Below are 20,791 nucleotides of genomic sequence, written 5' to 3'. Positions count from 1 at the left end.
CTTTGAGCCCCATTTTCGGCCAATTTCACTGTACTAGTCGACAAAAAACATGAATATTTCGCTAGAACTCCATTTTTTCTATCGAATGGGTGCAAGAAACCACCCATTTATGAAATTCAACTATCCAGTACAGTGGTCAGAATTTAACAATTTTGCCAATTTCACACAAATTTCAAAAGATGCCAATTTCCGAATAGGGTCCAGAATAAACAAGAAAGACATTCCTGGCACTAAAATGACATTTCTTCTAGTCATTAGTCACGTCTCAAGGCCCCTCTTTTAATCTTTTGCTTTCCACTTTGAATTTTTATTTTCACAAAAAATATAAGATTTACTGTTATGCAGACTACTGTATTAGTGTAAAAAATGGTATAAATATTATTGGTGCACTTGTGAAAGAATATTAGACTCACCAGTTGACGTGTATTGCACGCTTGGCACGATTTGTTTACTTTTGAAGTTTGGTAAAAATCGAACATTTCTGCTACTTTGAGCTCAATTTCAAGGCACCTTTCATTGTAAAACCAGTCAAAATCATCTCAATTTCTGTAATATGTCTTCCATTCTATAAAATGAGACCAAGAAAACTAGAATACAACAATAAATACCATACGAAAATACACTGCAAAGTCGCTGATTTATTAAAAAAAAATGGTCAAAGTTTTTTTTTTCTCATTATGCACTGTGTGCTGCAGGATTTTTTTTAGACTGTGCACACTGACCACATAGACCCATTCTTTCATATGAAGGCCTACCAGCTTTCTCCCACTAGATTTGAGGCTGCTAGAATTTATGAGTACTAGTACGTCAAAAACCCCTACTCGTAAGACGTACTAGTACGACCAAAACCCTCAAAGGGTTAAAAAACAAGGCAGGGGATTTAAATACCTTACCACCCTTTATATACAAAAAAGTGTCACAAGTGCTATCACCAATCATTGCAACACTCTTTAACAAATCCATTGAATCTTCCACCTTCCCTACAGTACTCAAAATAGCAAGGGTCACCCCGATCCACAAAGGAGGAGACCAAACAGAGTTGAATAACTATAGGCCAATATCCAACTTACACCCTCTCTCAAAAATCTTCGAAAAATTAATTCATAAACGAATATTCTCCTACCTTATCTCCCAAAACATACTCAACCCCTGCCAATTTGGATTCAGGCCTAATAAAAATACTAATGATGCTATTATACACATGCTAGAACATATGTACACTGCAATAGAGAAAAAAGAAGTCCCACTGGGGATCTTCATTGACTTACGTAAAGCTTTTGATACAGTTGACCATGACTTGCTCCACGTTAAATTGTCACACTATGGTATAAGAGGGCACTCCCTCAACTACCTCAAGTCATACCTCAGCAACAGAAGCCAATATGTGTACGCAAATGGGGCAAACTCTTCTGCACAACCAATTACAGTTGGTGTCCCACAGGGAAGTGTCCTTGGCCCTCTTCTCTTTCTCCTATACATAAATGACCTACCAAATGCTTCGCAATTACTCAAACCCACACTATTTGCAGATGACACTACATACGTCTTCTCCCACCCGAGCCCAGTCACGCTAGCCAATACTGTAAATACTGAATTACAGAAAATATCTACCTGGATGAGGACTAACAAACTTACACTAAACATTGACAAAACCTACTTCATTCAGTTTGGTAACAGAGCTACAGATGTCCCTCTTAACATAATGATAAACGGATCACCTATCACAAAGCTAACAGAGGGAAAATTCTTAGGAATCCACCTTGATAATAGACTCAAATTTCATACACATATACAACAAATTTCTAAGAAAATTTCCAAGACTGTAGGCATACTATCGAAGATACGGTACTATGCTCCACAGTCAGCCCTCCTGGCCCTATATCACTCTCTTATTTACCCCTATCTCACCTATGGAATTTGTGCATGGGGCTCAACAACAATTAACCATCTCAGACCACTAATTACCCAACAAAAGGCTGCAGTTAGAATGATAACAAATTCTCACTACAGGCAGCACACTCCACCAATATTCAATACACTAAACCTACTCACCATACAAAACATCCATACTTATTACTGCACCTATTACATGCATAGAACACTTAACTCTGATATTAACCCTCCCCTCAAACATCTCCTTGCCAACCTCAACAGAACACATGACCATAACACAAGGCACAGATCACTTTTTGATGTTCCTCGTGTCCATCTCACACTATGCAAAAACTCAATGCACATAAAAGGCCCTAAAATCTGGAATTCATTACCTGTAAATATAAAAGAAACACTACCTGTTTATAAATTCAAGTCTCTTCTCAAAGATCACTTACTCACCCACAACCAAATAAATACTGAATAACTGAACCTGATAAATTGTTTATCTTAAATGTTTCTCACAATTATATCACATAAATGTTAAACCTAAAACCCAATCTAACTTTATTATTTTTTAAATACACTACCTAACAGAATACTCCATACGACTGAATGTACAACAATGCATGCAACCATATGACCTGTCTTTGTAATACTTGTGCTTTATAGTAATCTGTTTACATTAATGTTTTATCACTGATTTCATCATTGCTTAGTTAATCTAAAGTTAATTTTATGCCAGCCCGTAATGCTATGCATAGTATAAGTGGCTTTGGCATGCTGCTCTTATCTGTATTTTTTTGTACCTCTGTATGTGTGCTCAAATTGTTAATAAATAAATAATAAATAAATAAATAAATAAATAATAACTCTACCATACACTTTACCAGGTATACTCAACAGACTTTCCCCCTATAAATTTTGCACTCTCTTTTGTCCCCTTTGCCTTTATACAAAGGAACTATGCATGCTCTCTGCCAATCCCTTGGTACCTTACCTTCTTCCATACATTTATTAAATAATAACACCAGCCACTCCAAAACTATATCCACCTGCTTTTAACATTTCTATCTTTATCCCATCAATCCCGGCTGCCTTACCCCCTTTCATTTTACCTACTGCCTCACAAAGTTCCCCCACACTCACAACTGGCTCTTCCTCACTCCTACAAGATGTTATTCCTCCTTGCCCTATACACGAAATCACAGCTTCCCTATCTTCATCAACATCTAACAATTCCTCAAAATATTCCCTCCATCTTCCCAATACCTCTAACTCTCCATTTAATAAATCTCCTCTCCTATTTTTAACTGACAAATCCATTTGTTCTCTAGGCTTCCTTAACTTGTTAATCTCACTCCAAAGCTTTTTCTTATTTTCAACAAAATTTGTTGATAACATCTCACCCACTCTCTCATTTGCTCTCTTTTTACATTGCTTCACCTCTCTCTTTTTCTCCATATACTCTTCCCTCCTTGCATCACTTCTACTTTGTAAAAACTTCTCATATGCTAACTTTTTCTCCCTTACTACTCTCTTTACATCATCATTCCACCAATTGCTCCTCTTCCCTCCTGCACCCACTTTCCTGTAACCACAAACTTCTGCTGAACACTCTAACACTACATTTTTAAACCTACCCCATACCTCTTCGACCCCATTTCCTATGCTCTCATTAGCCCATCTATCCTCCAATAGCTGTTTATATCTTACCCTAACTGCCTCCTCTTTTAGTTTATAAACATTCACCTCTCTCTTCCCTGATGCTTCTATTCTCCTTGTATCCCATCTACCTTTTACTCTCAGTATAGCTACAACTAGAAAGTGATCTGATATATCTGTGGCATCTCTATAAACATGAACATCCTGAAGTCTACTCAACAGTCTTTTATCCACCAATACATAATCCAACAAACTACTGTCATTTCGCCCTACATCATATCTTGTATACTTATTTATCCTCTTTTTCTTAAAATATGTATTACCTATAACTATACCCCTTTCTATACAAAGTTCAATGAAAGGGCTCCCATTATCATTTACACCTGGCACCCCAAACTTACTTACCACACCCTCTCTAAAAGTTTCTCCTACTTTAGCATTCAGTTCCCCTACCACAATTACTCTCTCACTTGGTTCAAAGGCTCCTGTACATTCATTTAATATCTCCCAAAATCTCTCTCCTCTACATTCCTCTCTTCTCCAGGTGCATACACGCTTATTATGACCCACTTTTCGCACCCAACGTTTATTTTAATCCACATAATTCTTGAATTTACACATTCATATTCTCTTTTCTCCTTCCATAACTGATCCTTCAACATTACTGCTACCCCTTCCTTTGCTCTAACTCTCTCAGATACTCCAGATTTAATCCCATTTATTTCCCCCCACCGAAACTCCCCTACCCCCTTCAGCTTTGTTTCGCTTAGGGCCAGGACATCCAACTTCTTTTCATTCATAACATCAGCAATCATCTGTTTCTTGTCATCCGCACTACATCCACGCACATTCAAGCATCCCAGTTTTATGAAGTTTTTCTTCTTCTCTTGTTTAGTAAATGTCTACAGAAGGGGTTACTAGCCCATTGCTCCCGGCATTTTAGTCGCCTTATAGGACACGCATGGGTTACGGAGGAAAGATACTTTTCCACTTCCCCATGGATAATAGAAGAAATAAAGAACAAGAGCTATTTAGAAAAAGGAGAAAAACCTAGATGTATGTATATATATATGCATGTGCGTGTCTGTGAAGTGTGACCAAAGTGTAAGTAGGAGTAGCAAGATATCCCTGTTATCTAGCGTGTTTATGAGACAGAAAAAGAAACCAGCAATCCTACCATCATGCAAAACTGTTACAGGTTTCTGTTTCACAGTCATCTGGCAGGACGGTAGTACTTCCCTGGGTGGTTGCTGTCTACCAACCTACTACTTGCATATGTGGAGACAAAAAATGTTATCTATGGAGGCAAAGAAGCGAATGTATGAAAGTATGGTAGTACCAACACTCATATATGGGTGTGAAGCTTGGGTTGTGAATGCAGCAGCGAGGAGGCAGTTAGAGGCAGTGGAGATATCTTGTCTAAGGGCAATGTGTGGTGTAAACATTATGCAGAAAATTCGGAGTGTGGAAATTAGGAGAAGGTGTGGAGTTAATAAAAGTATTAGTCATAGGGCTGAAGAGGGGTTGTTGAGGTGGTTTGGTCATTTAGAGAGAATGGATCAAAGTAGAATGACATGGAGAGCGTTTAAATCTGTAGGGGAAGGAAGGCGGGTAGGGGGTCGTCCTCGAAAAGGTTGGAAGGAAGGGGTAAGGGAGGTTTTGTTGACGAGGGGCTTGGACTTCCAGCAGGCGTGCATGAGCGTGTTTGATAGTAGTGAATGGAGACGAATGGTATTTGGGACCTGACGGTCTGTTGGAGTATGAGCAGGGTAATATTTAGTGAAGGGATTCAGGGAAACTGGTTGTTTTTATATAGCCGGACTTGAATCCTGGAATTGGGAGGTACAATGCCTGCAGTCTAAAGGAGGGGTTCGGGATTTTGGCAGTTTGGAGGGATATGTTGTGTATCTTTATACGTATGTGCTTCCAAACTGTTGTGTTCTGAGCACCTCTGCAAAATCAGTGATTTTGTGTGAGTGAGGTGAAAGTGTTGAATGATGATGAAAGTATTTTTTGGGGGGATTTTCTTTCTTTTTGGGTCACCCTGCCTCGGTAGGAGACGGCCGACTTGTTAAAAAAAAAAAAACCTAACTTTTGTATCAGTATGCAATAAGGTATATTAAAATATACTGCTCCATAACCTGTGTCAATATAGAGCAAGAATTAGGATTAGTCTGCCCAAAATGCCTAGGCATGCTAGTGGCTTTCTTTGTAATTAATATTTTATTATATGTAAACCACACATTGTAAGTTTTGCAAGGAAATGAACCTTTTCATTTTCATTTTCACTGGTTGATCAGTCAGCCAGAAATAGAAGTATGACCTCATGCCAGGCTGTGAAGGTTGAAAAACCTCTACATCAATCTCAAGCACATCACAGGTACTCAGTGATGTCCCTTTTCTCACTACAGTCACTTGATCTAGGTGTGTATAATGAATGCACATACTTTGACCCAAACTCTAGTCACATCTGACCATAGATGCTAACATTGGGAGATCTTTCTTTAATACATTTTAACATTTGTAAATATTTCTGCTAGAAGGTCTTGGGGTGTTCACTTTGGGATACAGGTATGGCTGTCAACAGCTGTGTACTTCATTTTTATTTATCACTGGTGTGAAGTGAGGTTAAGTGTACAGTAGTGTATATGTAACAGCTGTGCAAACAATGAGGTATATAATGTACAAGGTTTTATTACAGTACACTATTACATAATTATTTGACTCATATATTTTATTATACAGAGGCATTGCTAAAATGTAAATATTACTTAGGAATGCCTGCAATATTCCTAAGTAAATGCAGTGCATCAAAAATTTAGTTGACTGTAGAAAAAAGATGGAAGAATGTGTAGTCTGTTGCTGTTGCCATGTTTATCCCTTTGCAACCTTTCATGCTAAGGAAAACAAAATAATTTACCTCATAGATTAGAGATATAAACTACAGTGTATAGTGTTGTAAGGAATAGTTTACTTGCAGGCGTGTGTGTCATGATGTTGTGGAGCTGTGGGAAGAGAGCCTTGATTACGATTTCACCCACAATCATGTCCAGCTCAGGTACAGTATTGGGCCTATACCAGCATGTGCAGTATTGAGCCTGTCTTACCATGTACAGTTAACCCTAGATATAACAGTACTTGATTTATCAGATTTCAGCAGTAGTGGATGATACAATTGGCCAGAGGCTGGGTTGTTTTGGGTAGCTCTCTGGGGGCCAATTTTTTTTAGTTTTAAAAACCTGAGCCTGAACTATCATTTATTATGAATTGGATATAAAGAGCTATAGGAATTTAGCTTTCATTTATGTATTTTATAGGTTGGTTAAAAATAAGCATTTAAAAAAAGTACTGTGCTGTTATTGTTACTGTTTATATTAATACTGTTCAGCATAATTCAGATTTAAGTACAGTAAGGCCCCACTTATATGGCAGGTTAGGTTCCAGGCTACCGCTGGAAAGTGGACATTGCTGGGAAGCAGAACACCATTTTTTCCACTTTAAATGCATATAAATGCCAAATAGCAAGTTTACACTAACATATATTAAGTTAGCAATAGAACCAGGCATTAAAAAACAATAAAAAGTAAAATACACACACAGTATACTTACCTCAAAATATTGTAGTCTTAATGTAGGGTGAGAGGTGAGTAGTATTCATTGTAAGAAGTCAGGTGTGGTTGGTATGGTAGCCAGTCATGCCACCCCACCCATATGTAATATTCTACAACATTTAAAACACCCCAGAGTGATAAAATGCATATACAGTACACTCCTTACTTCATTCTTCATATGAAATGAAAAAGGATCTAATAAAATCATAAGTTTGAGTAAAAAATGGAGTTCACGTCAGTGAGTGCCTGACGAGAAAACGTCAAAACCTTTTGTTCAGATTGAGAAGACTTAAATGAGAAAACACTGACAAAGTCCATCAGTGCTTCATTCGAGATGGGAAAATTCAAGTGAGAAAAACTGATGTTGGATTTTTGTATACTATCACAAATGAACATGATCAATCCAACTTCCTTAGAGATGCAGATCTTACTGATAACCAATTCATCCTTAGCAGTATTATATATATGTAGTATATGTTCCTACTGCATTATCGTGCAAATTCTTGTACTGTTATTTGCTAGTTAATACCAACTATCTCATGTCCTATGTTTTTCATGCTATAACTTGCTTAAATTGTGTGTGTAAGTCCAGCCTTACTGTTTAAATTTAGTTTAGTACTATTTTTACTCTCTATCCATTTTGTATTTTTGTATTATTATTATTTGTTTAATCTCTGTGTAATCTTTTAGAATAGTTCTTTGTATACCTATACTTTGTACTGCCTTTTATAAGTTTTCATATTACCTCCAGTGCAATATTGAATCCTAACACCTGTGCAGTATTGATTTACTATTTGTCATAGTCATTATATCAACCCTTATTAATAGTTAATGGTATCTTTTGTGTCAGTTATACATTCTTAATCCTGCATTAGTCATTTGATTGCAAACATCAATCCTGATATTAACCTCTTATTAAATGACGTACATGATCCTAACAGTAATTGCCTTTATTACACTGCTTGTCAGGCTAAGACTACTCAGTGCCAACAATAATATAACAGTATTCAATTATAATGTCAGATCATTAAGCAAACACTGTGATGACCTCTAAGCACTACTCATTTCTTTAAATGTCAGTATGTCCATCATTACTCTCACTGAAACATGGCTAAAACATGATGTTACAAACATCTATGCCCTGCCTGGCTACACGGCTATATACACAATTGTAGGCCAGATCAGTTAGGAGGTGGCGCAGCTGTATACTACTCTGATGAGCTTGAATGTATAAAATCTACTTGCACACAGGATGAATATGGCAAATATACATTTGCTAAATTTAAATCCAAAAACCTTAATCCTTTGACTGTTTCGGCCGTATATCTACGTCTTACGAGCCAGCGTTTCGGACGTACATATACTCAATAATTCTAGCGGCTTCAAATAAAGGAGGAGGAAGCTGGTAGGCCCACATGTGAGAGAATGGGTCTGTGTGGTCAGTGTGCACTGTATAAAAAAAAATCCTGCAGCATGCAGTGCATAATGAGAGGAAAAACTGACCATGTTTTTGGATTAAAACGCCGACTGAGGTGTATTTTCCTATAGTATTTATGGTTGTTTTCTCGTTTTACCAACAGTGTTTACCAAGAGTGTTTTACCAACACACTTATATGGGTGTGAAGCATGGGTGATGAATGTTGCAGCAAGGAGAAGGCTGGAGGCAGTGGAGATGTCATGTCTGAGGGCAATGTGTGGTGTGAATATAATGCAGAGAATTCGTAGTTTGGAAGTTAGGAGGAGGTGCGGGATTACCAAAACTGTTGTCCAGAGGGCTGAGGAAGGGTTGTTGAGGTGGTTCGGACATGTAGAGAGAATGGAGCGAAACAGAATGACTTCAAGAGTGTATCAGTCTGTAGTGGAAGGAAGGCGGGGTAGGAGTCGGCCTAGGAAAGGTTGGAGGGAGGGGGTAAAGGAGGTTTTGTGTGCGAGGGGCTTGGACTTCCAGCAGGCGTGCGTGAGCGTGTTTGATAGGAGTGAATGGAGACAAATGGTTTTTAATACTTGACGTGCTGTTGGAGTGTGAGCAAAGTGACATTTATGAAGGGGTTCAGGGAAACCGGCAGGCCGGACTTGAGTCCTGGAGATGGGAAGTACAGTGCCTGCACTCTGAAGGAGGGGTGTTAATGTTGCAGTTTAAAAACTGTAGTGTAAAGCACCCTTCTGGCAAGACATTGATGGAGTGAATGATGGTGAAAGTTTTTCTTTTTCGGGCCACCCTGCCTTGGTGGGAATCGGCCAGAGTGATAATAAATAAAAATAAAATTCTCGTTTTCTTAGTCTCATTTGATAGAATTGAAAATGTTAAACAGAAATAGAGATGATTTTGATTAGTTTCACGAAAACGACCTAGAAATTGAGCTCCAAGTAGAAGAAATGTTCGATTTTTACCAATGTTCAAGAGTGAGCAAATCACACCACACGTCCAATACACGTCAACTGGGGAGTCTAATATTCATTGACTAGTGCACTGATATTATTTACGCCATTTTTACAGTAATGCGGTAGTCAACGCCCCCGGGGCCCGGTCTGAGACCAGGCCTCATGGTGGATCAGGGTCTGATCAACCAGGCTGTTACTGCTGGCCGCACGCAAGCTGACGTACAAACCACAGCCCGGTTGGTCAGGTACTGACTTTAGGTGCCTATCCACTGCGAATAAAAAATCAAAATAGAAAGCAAAAGTAATATAAGAGGGGCATGGAGACGTGACTAATGAACAGAGGATATGTTATTTTAGTGCGAAGAATGTCTGCATTGTTTATTCTGGACCCTATTTTGAAACTGGCATCTTTTTTAATTTGTGTGAAATTGCCCAAATTGCCAATTTCTGACCAATTTTATTAGGTAGTTGAAATCGGTAAATGAGCAGTTTCTTGTACTCATTTGATAGAAAGAACTGGAGTTCTAAAGAAATAGCTATGAGTTTGGTCGACTGGAAGAATAGAATTGGCTGAAAATAGGGCTCAAAGTCAGCAAAATCGCCGATGCGTATGTATCGCCGAGATAGCTAACTTCACGGGAGCGTAACTCCATAAGTTTTCTATCATATTTCGTACTTTTGGTGTCATTACCATCGGGAAAAGATTCTCTATCATTTTGTAAGAATTTTTTTTTTTTTTTTCCAAAAAATTTTTTGACACCAGGAGACACTTAAAAGTAGGCATAATCACAGATAGCACCACTGACCACTATCCCACCTTTCTCATAACCAACTTATGTAAATTGCCCCAGGACACCAGTAAGATCACTTTCCAACTACATGACAAGTCATCAGTTAATAACTTTATTTCAGCATTAAGTAACATCAGCTGGCAGAGTGAGCTAGCAGTTGATACTGATGAATGTGTTAAAATTTTTCTACAAAAAACCCAAAACTTCTATAACAGGCATTGCCCAATAAAAGCTAAGCAGATCGCAGCAGAGACTAAACAGCCCCTGATTTACAAATGGTATCCTCAAATATATTGATAGAAAATATCTATATGAAAAACAGTACAGAATGGGTCTAATAACAAAATGTTACTTGTCAATACTAATTAATCTAATAATTAGGTCAAAAAAAAAACTATTATGAAAACAGATATCCTGACATAAAAGGTGATATGAAAAAGACCTGGGAAAACCTTACCTGAAATTCTAGGATCTAAAAAGCTGTCTCAGAACAGAGTAGGAACAAAGCTAGCAAGCAAAATCCCTAACTCAAACATTCAGCCAAAAAATGGAGTTGCATGAATTACAGTATACAAAAGAAAATGGGCTTACATGAATTTATTTATTTATTTATTTATTTATTTAATGTCTTTGCAAACACTACATTGAGATTGTGTATATACAATAGTGGGTTGCAATGCAAAGAGAACCTCTATTATGCCTAGGCATTATGGGCCAACTTAACATTACTGGCTTACATTCTACTTAATACTAAGGAGTAGTATATCATAGTTGTACAGTAGGAAAGTAATTATTTCATAGTTGTACAGTAGAATACTAATTTTAAATGAATCAAAATGCTTTTGTGAAAAACAATGATTCAGTTATATTCCTGTCAACAATGGAAAAAGATTCAATGTGATTGTTTCAGTTATGATGTGGGAGTACATAGGTGAGTAAATGTGTACTGAGTATTGAGCATTTAGTCTAGGGTGATTAAGTGGCTTTTGAGAAGTCTTAAATTGATTTTTAGACTGGGTTACTTTAATATCTTCTGCTAATGAATTCCATATTTTGGGGCCCTTTATGTGCATAGAGTTTTTACACAGTGTGATATGGACACGAGGTATATCAAAAAGAGATCTGTGTCTTGTGTTGTGGTCATGTGTCCTGTTTAGGTTGGTGAGGAAAAGTTTGAATGGGGGGTTTATATTTGTGTGTATTGTTCTGTGTATGTAGTAGGCACATGAATAAGTATGGATGTTCTTAATGGTAAGCAGATTCAGATTTTTGAAAATTGGTGGAGTATGCTGGCGGGAGTGGGAATTTGTTATCATTCTTACTGCTGCCTTTTGCTGGGTTATTAGGGGTTTTAGGTGATTGGATGTTGTTGATCCCCATGCACAAATTCCATATGTAAGATAAGGGTATATGAGTGAATGGTACAGTGCCAGGAAAGCTGATTGTGGAACGTAGTACCTTATCTTTGATAGTATGCCTACAGTCTTGGAGATTTTCTTGGTGATTTGTTGTATGTGTGTCCGGAACTTAAGGCTACTGTAAAGGTGGATACCTAGGAATTTCCCTCTGTGAGTCTTGTGACTGATGATCCATTTAGCGTAATGTTATTTGGATCATTTGCAGCTTTGTTTCCAAACTGAATGAAATAGGTTTTATCAGTGTTCAGGGTAAGTTTGTTAGTCATCATCCAGGCAGATATTTTCTGTAATTCAGCATTGACTGTGTTTGCTAGTATGACTGCGTTTGGGTGGGAAAATACATATGTTATGTCATCTGCAAATAATATGGGTTTGAGTAGCTGTGATGCATTTGGTAGATCATTGATGTAGATGAGAAAGAGGAGTGGTTCAAGGATGCTTCCTTGTGGGACTCCTACTGTGATTGGTTGGGTGGAGGAGTTTGCATCATTTGCATACACATATTGAGTTCTGTTACTAAGGTATGACTTTAGGTAGTTGAGGGAGTGGCCTCTGATACCACAGTGCATTAATTTGGAGTACAGTAGTTCATGATTGACTGTATCGAAAGCTTTACGTAAATCATGAAAATGCCCAGCGGGACTTCTTTCTTTTCAAGTGCAGTATATATTAGTTCTAGCATGTGTATGATAGCGTCATTTGTGCTTTTATTATTCCTGAATCCAAACTGACAAGGGTTTAATATGTTGTGTGAAATGAGATAGGAATAGATCCATCTATGAATTAATTTTTCAAAGATTTTAGAGAGCAGTGGTAAGTTAGATATTGGTCTATAGTTATTCAAGTCAGCTTGGTCACCTCCTTTATGGATCGGAGTGACCCTCGCTATTTTGAGGATTGTTGGGAAGGTTGATGATTCAATGGATTTGTTGAAGTGTGTTGCAATAATTGGTGACAATACTTGAGAAGCTTTTTTGTACATAAAAGCAGGCAAATTATTTGTCTCCTGCCTTGTTTTTAAGGGTGTTTATGATGAGCATAACTTCAGTGGGGTTGGTTGGAGCTAGGAATAGCGTATTTGGGTAGGTTCCTATGAGGTAGTCTGATGGACGGGCGTTTGTGCTTGGTATTTTGTTTGCTAGATTTTTTCCTATGGTGGAGAAGAAAACATTAAGTCTGTTTGCTGTTTCGGTTGGAGTGAGTAGGGGTTCATCTGATTTTGTTAGTTTGATTGTTTTGCTTTTGGATAACTTTTTAGTTCCAAGAATTTCAGATAGTTTTCCAGGCTTTTTTCATATCTTTAATGTTATGTAATCTATTTTCATAATACAATTTTTTTGACCTTTTCAGGCTGGTAAGTGCTGACGAGTAATTTTTTGACTGTTCTCTAGTTATTTTACCCATTCTATACTGTTTTTCATATTTGTGCTTTGTGTTAATGGATTTGAGGATGCTTGGTGTTAGCCAGGGATTATTCAGTCTCTTTGCTGTGATCTGTTTAGTTTTTCTGGGGCAATGTCTGTTATAGAGGCATTGGGCTTTTTTTAGAAAATTATTTATACGTACATTCATTCATATCTGTATATGTTTCAAGCTCATTTTGCCAATCGATGTTATTCATAGCTGCTATAAAGTTGTTAACTGCTGTCTCGTTATGTAGTCTGAATGTTACTTTAGTAATGTCTTGTGGTAGTTTGCCCAGATTAGTTATGAGAAAGATTGGGTAGTGGTCTGTAGTGTTGTCTGTGATTATGCCTGATTTTAAAGGGATACGGTGTTTGTCCAGATGTGGTCTATTAACCCTTTGAGGGTTTCGGATGTACTAGTACGTCTTACGCTTAGGGGTTTTTGACGTACTAGTACTCACAAATTCTAGCGCCGTCAAATCTCGCGGGAAAAGGCTGGTAGGCCTACATGTGAGAGAATGGGTCTGTGTGGTCGGTGTGCGCAGTAGAAAAAAAATCTGGGACCCAGTGGTGCATTGTGGGAACACCATCTTAGTAAACAATGTCCACCATGCCTCGCGGTAAGAAGCTCCTCACTCCTCGGCGAATTGGGACACTTTTGTTCCCCAGTGACAGTTCTAATACAGATGGAAGTGCCAGTGAAGATGAGTTTCAAGGTTTTGGTGAGGTTTTGACCGAAACTAATGACCATAATATCGGTAATAGTGAGGAAAACCAGAAGGCCCTCAGCCTTCCACCTCTGGTGCTGGGCCGTCTTGTTCACGTTCAGTTGTACCAGAATCCAAGAGGAAACTTCTATTTTCCCAAATCCCAGACTCAGATGAGAGCATGGGTGATGATAGTGATAGTGAATATGAACTACAAGCTCTTCAAACTAGTTCCAGTAATGATAGCGAAGTGCAATATTCCCCAGTGAAGCGTCAGTATATACGACGATATATGCGCTCTGGTAGTGTGCCATATGCTATTCCAAGGGGAAGGAGTGCATCTCGGAGTACATCCCGTGGCTGTACAACAGGAACAGAGAGTGAAAATGACGATGATACTGTTGCAATTGGGATGGAAAATGTGTGTGGTGGTAGTGGTGCCGGCGGTGAGGCACCAGCAGTGGGCCATGCTGCCACCCACGCTGCCACCCATGCTGCTGCCTCAGCTAATCTACAACAAAGGCCACCATCCCCCACCCACCCACCACACCAGCCTCCACAACCACAACCTCCACAACCACAACCACCTGTCATTGTCCAGTACCCACCAGCAGACCGCACCTGGGATTGGCAGGAAGCTGTCAATTTTGTTCCAAATGCCCACCAGTTTGATGACAGCCGAAGTGGAATACGGCCATCTTGTACATTTGGGAACAATGCCACTGAACTGGAATGTTTCGAGTTATTCTTTGACGAACCGCTGATGGAAAGTATTGTCATGGAAAGCAACACATACTACGAGTACACCATGGCAAACACATTACTTTCACCAAAATCATGTCTACACCAGTGGAAGGAGGCAGCTGTGGCTGAGATGTATCTTTTCTTTGCCGCAATAATGCTTATGCCACATGTGTATAAGCACAAAGTGAAATCATACTGGTCAACAGACCACCTGATTGCAACCCCAGGTTTCAGTGATATAATGCCAGTGAATCGATTTGTGCTAATGTTACGTATGCTTCATTTCTCAGACAAAACCAGGCCTGACAGAACTGACAGGTTATATAAGATTAGGAATGTGTTTGTGTATCTGAAAGAGAAATTCAGTACGCATTTTTATCCCTTCAGGAAGCTTGTAATTGACGAGTCTTTGATTCTGTTCAAAGGAAGACTCTCTTTCAAGCAGTACATACCAAGCAAGAGGAAACGCTTTGGTATAAAGTTGTTTGTGCTTTGTGATTGTTACAGTGGTCTGGTATTGGATATTATTGTGTACACTGGAAGTTATACATTGCAAAATACCAAGAAGTTATTGGGCATCTCTGGTGATGTGGTTAGAACAATGATAGAACCATACCTTGGTAAGGGGCATATATTATATACAGATAACTGGTACACAAGCCCCTCACTCAGTGATTTTTTGCGAGTGAACATGACAGATGTGTGTGGCACAGTGTGTGCAAATCGGAAACATATGCCCAGGTTTGATGCTGGCACTCGTAGAGGTGAGGTGCAGGCATTTGCTGCCAATGACATCATGGCATTTCGGTGGCATGACTAACGAGATGTCACACTGTTGTCATCAGTTCACCCTAATGAAATGGCAGACACTGGCAGGCAGCATAGAGAGAGCAATGAACCCATTCTAAAACCTGCAGCTGTGATTGATTACACCTTCAACATGCATTCAGTGGACAAATGTGACATGCAGATTGGGTTTGCTGATTGTGTTCGCAAGAGTTATAAGTGGTACATCAAACTGTTTTTCCATCTTCTGGACATTTCCATGCTCAATGCTTATAATATGTATAAGATGAGGACCAGAAACAAACCACAGTACGGCGAATTCTGTTTGTCTGTCATCAGACAAATAGTATTCAAGTACCAAGGAACAGCACCTGCAATTGACCGCCCACCAAATTATCAACAACTACCTGCTCGTCTGAAGCATGGTGATCACTTCCTGGTAAAAGTGCCTGCTACTGCTTTCAAGAAAAAGGCTCAGAAGAGGTGTTACGTCTGTGCACATACAAAAAAATGCCCACAACAACGCAGAGACACTCGTTTTATGTGTGAGGAATGTAAAACACCACTGTGCATTACACCATGTTTCAAAGAGTTCCACAGGCTGCAGAACTTCTAGAAACATTCCCTGTGACTGTATATGTGTATATAAAATATAGAAAAATAGTAATAAGCAACATTTCATATCGTTTGTGTAAATATTTTTTGTAAACAAAATAATGACAACAGTGTTTACGCCCTTATTGTGTAGTATTGAAAAAGAAATAACTTACAAAATACTGATCATGTTGGCCTCAGAGGCCATAAAAGTTACTCAGAAAAAGAAAAATTGAAAAATAATTGAAAATAGTACATAAAAAAGTAAATAGAAAAATACCGGGTGACGGCAGTCGGCGATGTTACCGGATGTTGTTCAATTTTGGCAAACTTCACGCCTCCATATATCGGTAAGTATTGACGGTAAAATTTTTTTGTTTAGCCTATAATATTTAGAAAAAAAAATCTATTTTTCATAAAAAATTATTTTTTTTTCTTTTGAAATTTGGCCGACCCTGAGAACGAGTTTCGGAGAGGGCCTGTCGACCCTCAAAGGGTTAAGGAGATGCTTGTCTCGGAGATTCTTGTAGGTTTAGATATTGCTGGTAGCAACAGGCAGTTACTCATTGTGTTTGTGAATTCGGTTACTTGTGGGTCCTGGTCGTGTAGTATGTTTATGTTGAAATCACCTGTTAGTAGTAGGTGGTCTTTATTAATGTGTGCATCAGTAATCATGTTTCCTAGTTTTTCACTAAAGTGATAAATGTTTGACTGTGGTACTCTGTAGATGTTTATAACTGTGAGGGGTTTTTGCAGGTCTTTTGATTTAAATTTGGCTATGATATATTCTCCATGTTCATCACTTGTGCAAGATTTATTGATACATTCGAGTTGATTTGAATAGTATATAGCTGTTCCTCTCCCTTGCTGGTCTGTTCTACAGTTGTGTATGGCCATGTAGCCAGGAATGGTATAGAAATCTGTAATATCAAGCTTAAGCTAGGTTTCTGTGGGTGTGATGATTGATATATTGGAATGAAGGGAACTGAGTAATGCTGTGAGGTCATCATAATGTTTGCTCAAGGATCTGACATTGTAGTTAAAGATGGTTATGTTATTGTTTGCACTGAGTAATGTCTTTGCTTGGTCTGCTGTGTAGTAATTACAGTTACTAGTTGATTCGTATAATGCATTTTGTAAAAAGTTTACATCAGGATCTATGCCTGTAATCATAGGATGAGAGTAATTTTACAAACTAGATTTTCTGAGTAAAATGATATAAGATTTATATTGAATCTACAACTAGACTTATGACTAAGACACCGTGATTAATCTAAAACTTATAAAAATTTGAAAGAAAAAGGGATTAATACAGAATTGATAATTTAGTTATGCACTTAAGTATCTAATAGTACCTTAATTATTTTAACAAGTGAGTTTATGGACTACAGTAGATATTTACAGTTAAAATAAAGGAGCTAATGGATATAATAGTAAAAGAATGTATTGAAAGTAAAATCAGTAGCACCTGATGTAGTCTATAGCACCTGGAATATTTTAATGGCAAAATAGTGAAATTATTACAGTTTAGCACCTGAGAATAGCACTTTGATTATTTTAACAATTGTGAATATATGAACTAAGGTAGTTATATAAAGCTAAAATAAAGGAGAAAATATATAAGGGACTAAATTAAGTAATGGTAAACAAAGTTAAATGGACAGATAGTCACTATGATATAATACTGATTTGGGAGTAAGATCTGATTTGTAATGTATAATAAGTTGAGCAATTAATTGCACTATAAAAAGTAGAGAAATATGAGGTAGCTGGTACTAGCTAGCAAAAGATAGTTTTGGGACTCGCACAATAATGTAATTGGAATATACACTAATTGCTCACACAATATAAAGGGGATTAAAAAAGTAGTGGTAAGCTGAATTAAATGGACAGGTAGCAACCATGAATAACATTAATTTGGAGTGAGATTTGATTTGCAACACAAAATTATGAGCAATTAAAAGCAATTAAAAAGTAAAAAGTATTTGTGGTAGCTGGTATTAGCTAGTAAAAAAAAAATAATAATGCACAATAATGTAATAGTAAATAATAATAATGCACAATAATATAATAGTAAGGTACACTATATGCACCACACGTATATATGTGTTAAGGACACTTATCTAATCTGTTACAGAAATGTCACCTTTTCTAAGGAAGGTAGAGAAATCATGTTCATTTGATATGGTGTATTGTTGTCCTGTTGAAGTTTTTCTAACTAGTATTTTCCCATCTCGCGTGAAACACTGATGTATTTTGTTTTCCTGTTTAAGTTTTGTCAACCTGAACAGAAGGTTTTGACGTTCTCTTGTTAGACACTCGTTGATGTGCACTCCATTTTTCATTGTAATTGCTGATTTAATTAAGTCCTTTCTTTTATCATGTGAATGAAGTCTGATCATAATACTGTGTTTACTACCTGGTTTTCCTAGCAAACGTGTTTCTTTGATTTCATTGTTTTGCACGATAACTTGTACATGGTCCTGTATTATCCTGACAGCAGTTTCTTTGCACTGTTCTTGGGTTATGTCACTAGGAATGTGTGGACTGTTAATTATAACTGCATCAGACAACTTAGCTTGTTCAGTTTTGTCGTCTTGGAAATCAAGGTATTCATTCAGTCGAGTGTGCTTGTTCTGATTCCAGTCCTTGATTGCTTCTTCAACCTTCATATTTAGAGCTGTTATTTGCTCAGTGTGACTGGCTATAGCTGTTTTCAGAGTATTTTCTGTCAGCACTTCCCGATGTACAGTGGACCCCCGCATAACGATGGCATCACATAGCGATTATTTCGCATACCGCTTACTTTAATTGCAAAAATTTTGCCTCACATACCGCTTAAAAACCCGCTTACCGATTTTCGTCCGAGATGCGTCCAATGTGCGGCCTGAGCCACGCTCACATGTTCCGCCAGTGGCATTGTTTACCAGCCAGCCTCCGCGGTAACATCCAAGCATACAATCGGAATATTTCGTATTATTACAGTGTTTTCGGTGCTTTTTCTGGAAAATAAGTGACCATGGGCCCCAAGAAAGCTTCTAGTGCCAACCCTACAGCAATAAGGGTGAGAATTACAATAGAGATGAAGAAAAAGATCATTGATAAGTATGAAAGTGGAGTGCATGTCTCCGAGCTGGCCAGGTTGTATAATAAACCCCAATCAACCATCGCTACTATTGGTGGTACAGCTGCTGCTGCTGCTGCACTGTCAGCTGCTGCTGCTGCTGCACTCTCAGCTGCTGCTGCTGCTGTAGCACCGTTGTTGGTGTGGCTTATTGAGAATACCAAGAAACAATTAACCCCAGAGGATTTGCCACCCAGGATAACCCAAAAAAGTCAGTGTCATCGAAGACTGTCTAACTTATTTCCATTGGGGTCCTTAATCTTGTCTCCCAGGATGCAACCCACACAAGTCGACTAACACCCAGGTGAACAGGGAAAAATGCCTGGAACTAGTGCTCATATTGGTGAATTTAAAGCCAGCAAAGGTTGGTTTGAGAGATTTAAGAATCGTAGTGGCATACACAGTGTGATAAGGCCTGTTCTGGAAGAAAATGCCAAACAGGACCTACAGTACTCAGGAGGAAAAGGCACTCCCAGGACACAGTGTCTCATCAGTCATTGCTGCATCTTCAATAAAGGTAAGTGTCATTTATTCTTCATTTAGTAGACTAGTACATGCACAATATATACTGTGCATGTACTACTCTACTATTGTGCATGTATCCTTCTCTTTGTGTGTGGGAAAATGTATATTTCATGTGGTAAAATTTTTTTTTTCATACTTTTGGGTGTCTTGCACGGATTAATTTTATTTCCATTATTTCTTATGGGGAAAATTCATTCACATAACGATTATTTCGCATAACAATTACCCCTCTTGCACGGATTAAAATCGTTAACCGGGGGTCCACTGTAATCTTCTCTTTAAGGTTTTGGATCTTGTTCTTGAGGTTGGTTATCTTGGATTCTCGTCGCGCAAGTGTTGCTTTAATATCTTTGACTTCGTTTTCTAGAGCAACGATGTAGTCCCTGATATTGTCAGGAATAATCATACCTGAGTTATCATGAGTGAATCCTTTGAAGGGAGTGGAGTTGGAGGGGGAGTCAGCCATGTTTGTTGTTGTTGTTCTCTGGGTTGTAGTGGTGAGGGGGGTTGATGATACACCGGCATCCTGCTGGGTAGACAAGTTGAGTTCTTGGGTCCTTGGTGTTATTCTTTTCTTACTGTTGTTGTTTCTTCTGCAATATCCTTTCATAGTATCACTAAAGTAGATACTCTGTAGCTATGGAGGAGAAGGCTTGATTTCCCTGAGCTTGTGTTAAGTGATTGTCTGGCAGCGGAGGCAGTGTTTGGGTTAGCAGGGCTGTCTTCCTTAGATCTTCTATTTTGTCAAGATTTGGGTTACATTCTTAGTATTCTTGGGTCATTTTGTGGTCTACATGGGTTCATGCAGTTGTACCTTCAATTAGGCCATCACAAGCTTTGATGAGCGATGGTTTCTTGAAGAATAAGAGTTGCTAGGATGCTGGTGCTGCCGGTGCTGCTCAACCGCTATCAAACAGTACATGGGGGTAACATCTGTATTTTACATTCTAGCACTGTGGGAGACATAGCAGTACAGTACTGTATATGGATTTATCTTTACGTTCTTTTTTTTTTTTTATCTAACAGTGATGTATGAAGCTGAGTTTGAAACTAAATTAAAGTGTTTTTGAGGCATATTTAGTTTAAACTATAAAAATAGGTATTTTTTAACCGTGTCCAGAATTCGTGGTTTTTTCCAATTACGCAGGTGGTCTTGGAACATAACC

General features: G+C 38.3%; 1 protein-coding gene across 3 annotated transcripts in view; it reads left to right on the top strand.

The window, feature by feature from the left end:
- The window catches only part of Nup160 (nuclear pore complex protein Nup160), a 418,270-nt gene that overhangs the window by 55,860 nt on the left and 341,619 nt on the right, over positions 1-20,791 (top strand). For all 3 annotated transcript variants that reach the window (XM_070084997.1, XM_070084995.1, XM_070084996.1), the window contains exon 3: positions 6,518-6,595. In XM_070084997.1, coding sequence (XP_069941098.1) covers positions 6,518-6,595 — 78 coding nt within the window. The remainder of the gene's footprint in view (positions 1-6,517; positions 6,596-20,791) is intronic.

This window comes from Cherax quadricarinatus, chromosome 14, assembly GCF_038502225.1.
Source record: "Cherax quadricarinatus isolate ZL_2023a chromosome 14, ASM3850222v1, whole genome shotgun sequence".
Lineage (NCBI taxonomy): Eukaryota > Metazoa > Arthropoda > Malacostraca > Decapoda > Parastacidae > Cherax > Cherax quadricarinatus.
The sequence above is the reverse complement of the archived record's forward strand: the minus strand, read 5'-3'. Positions and strand labels throughout refer to the sequence as shown.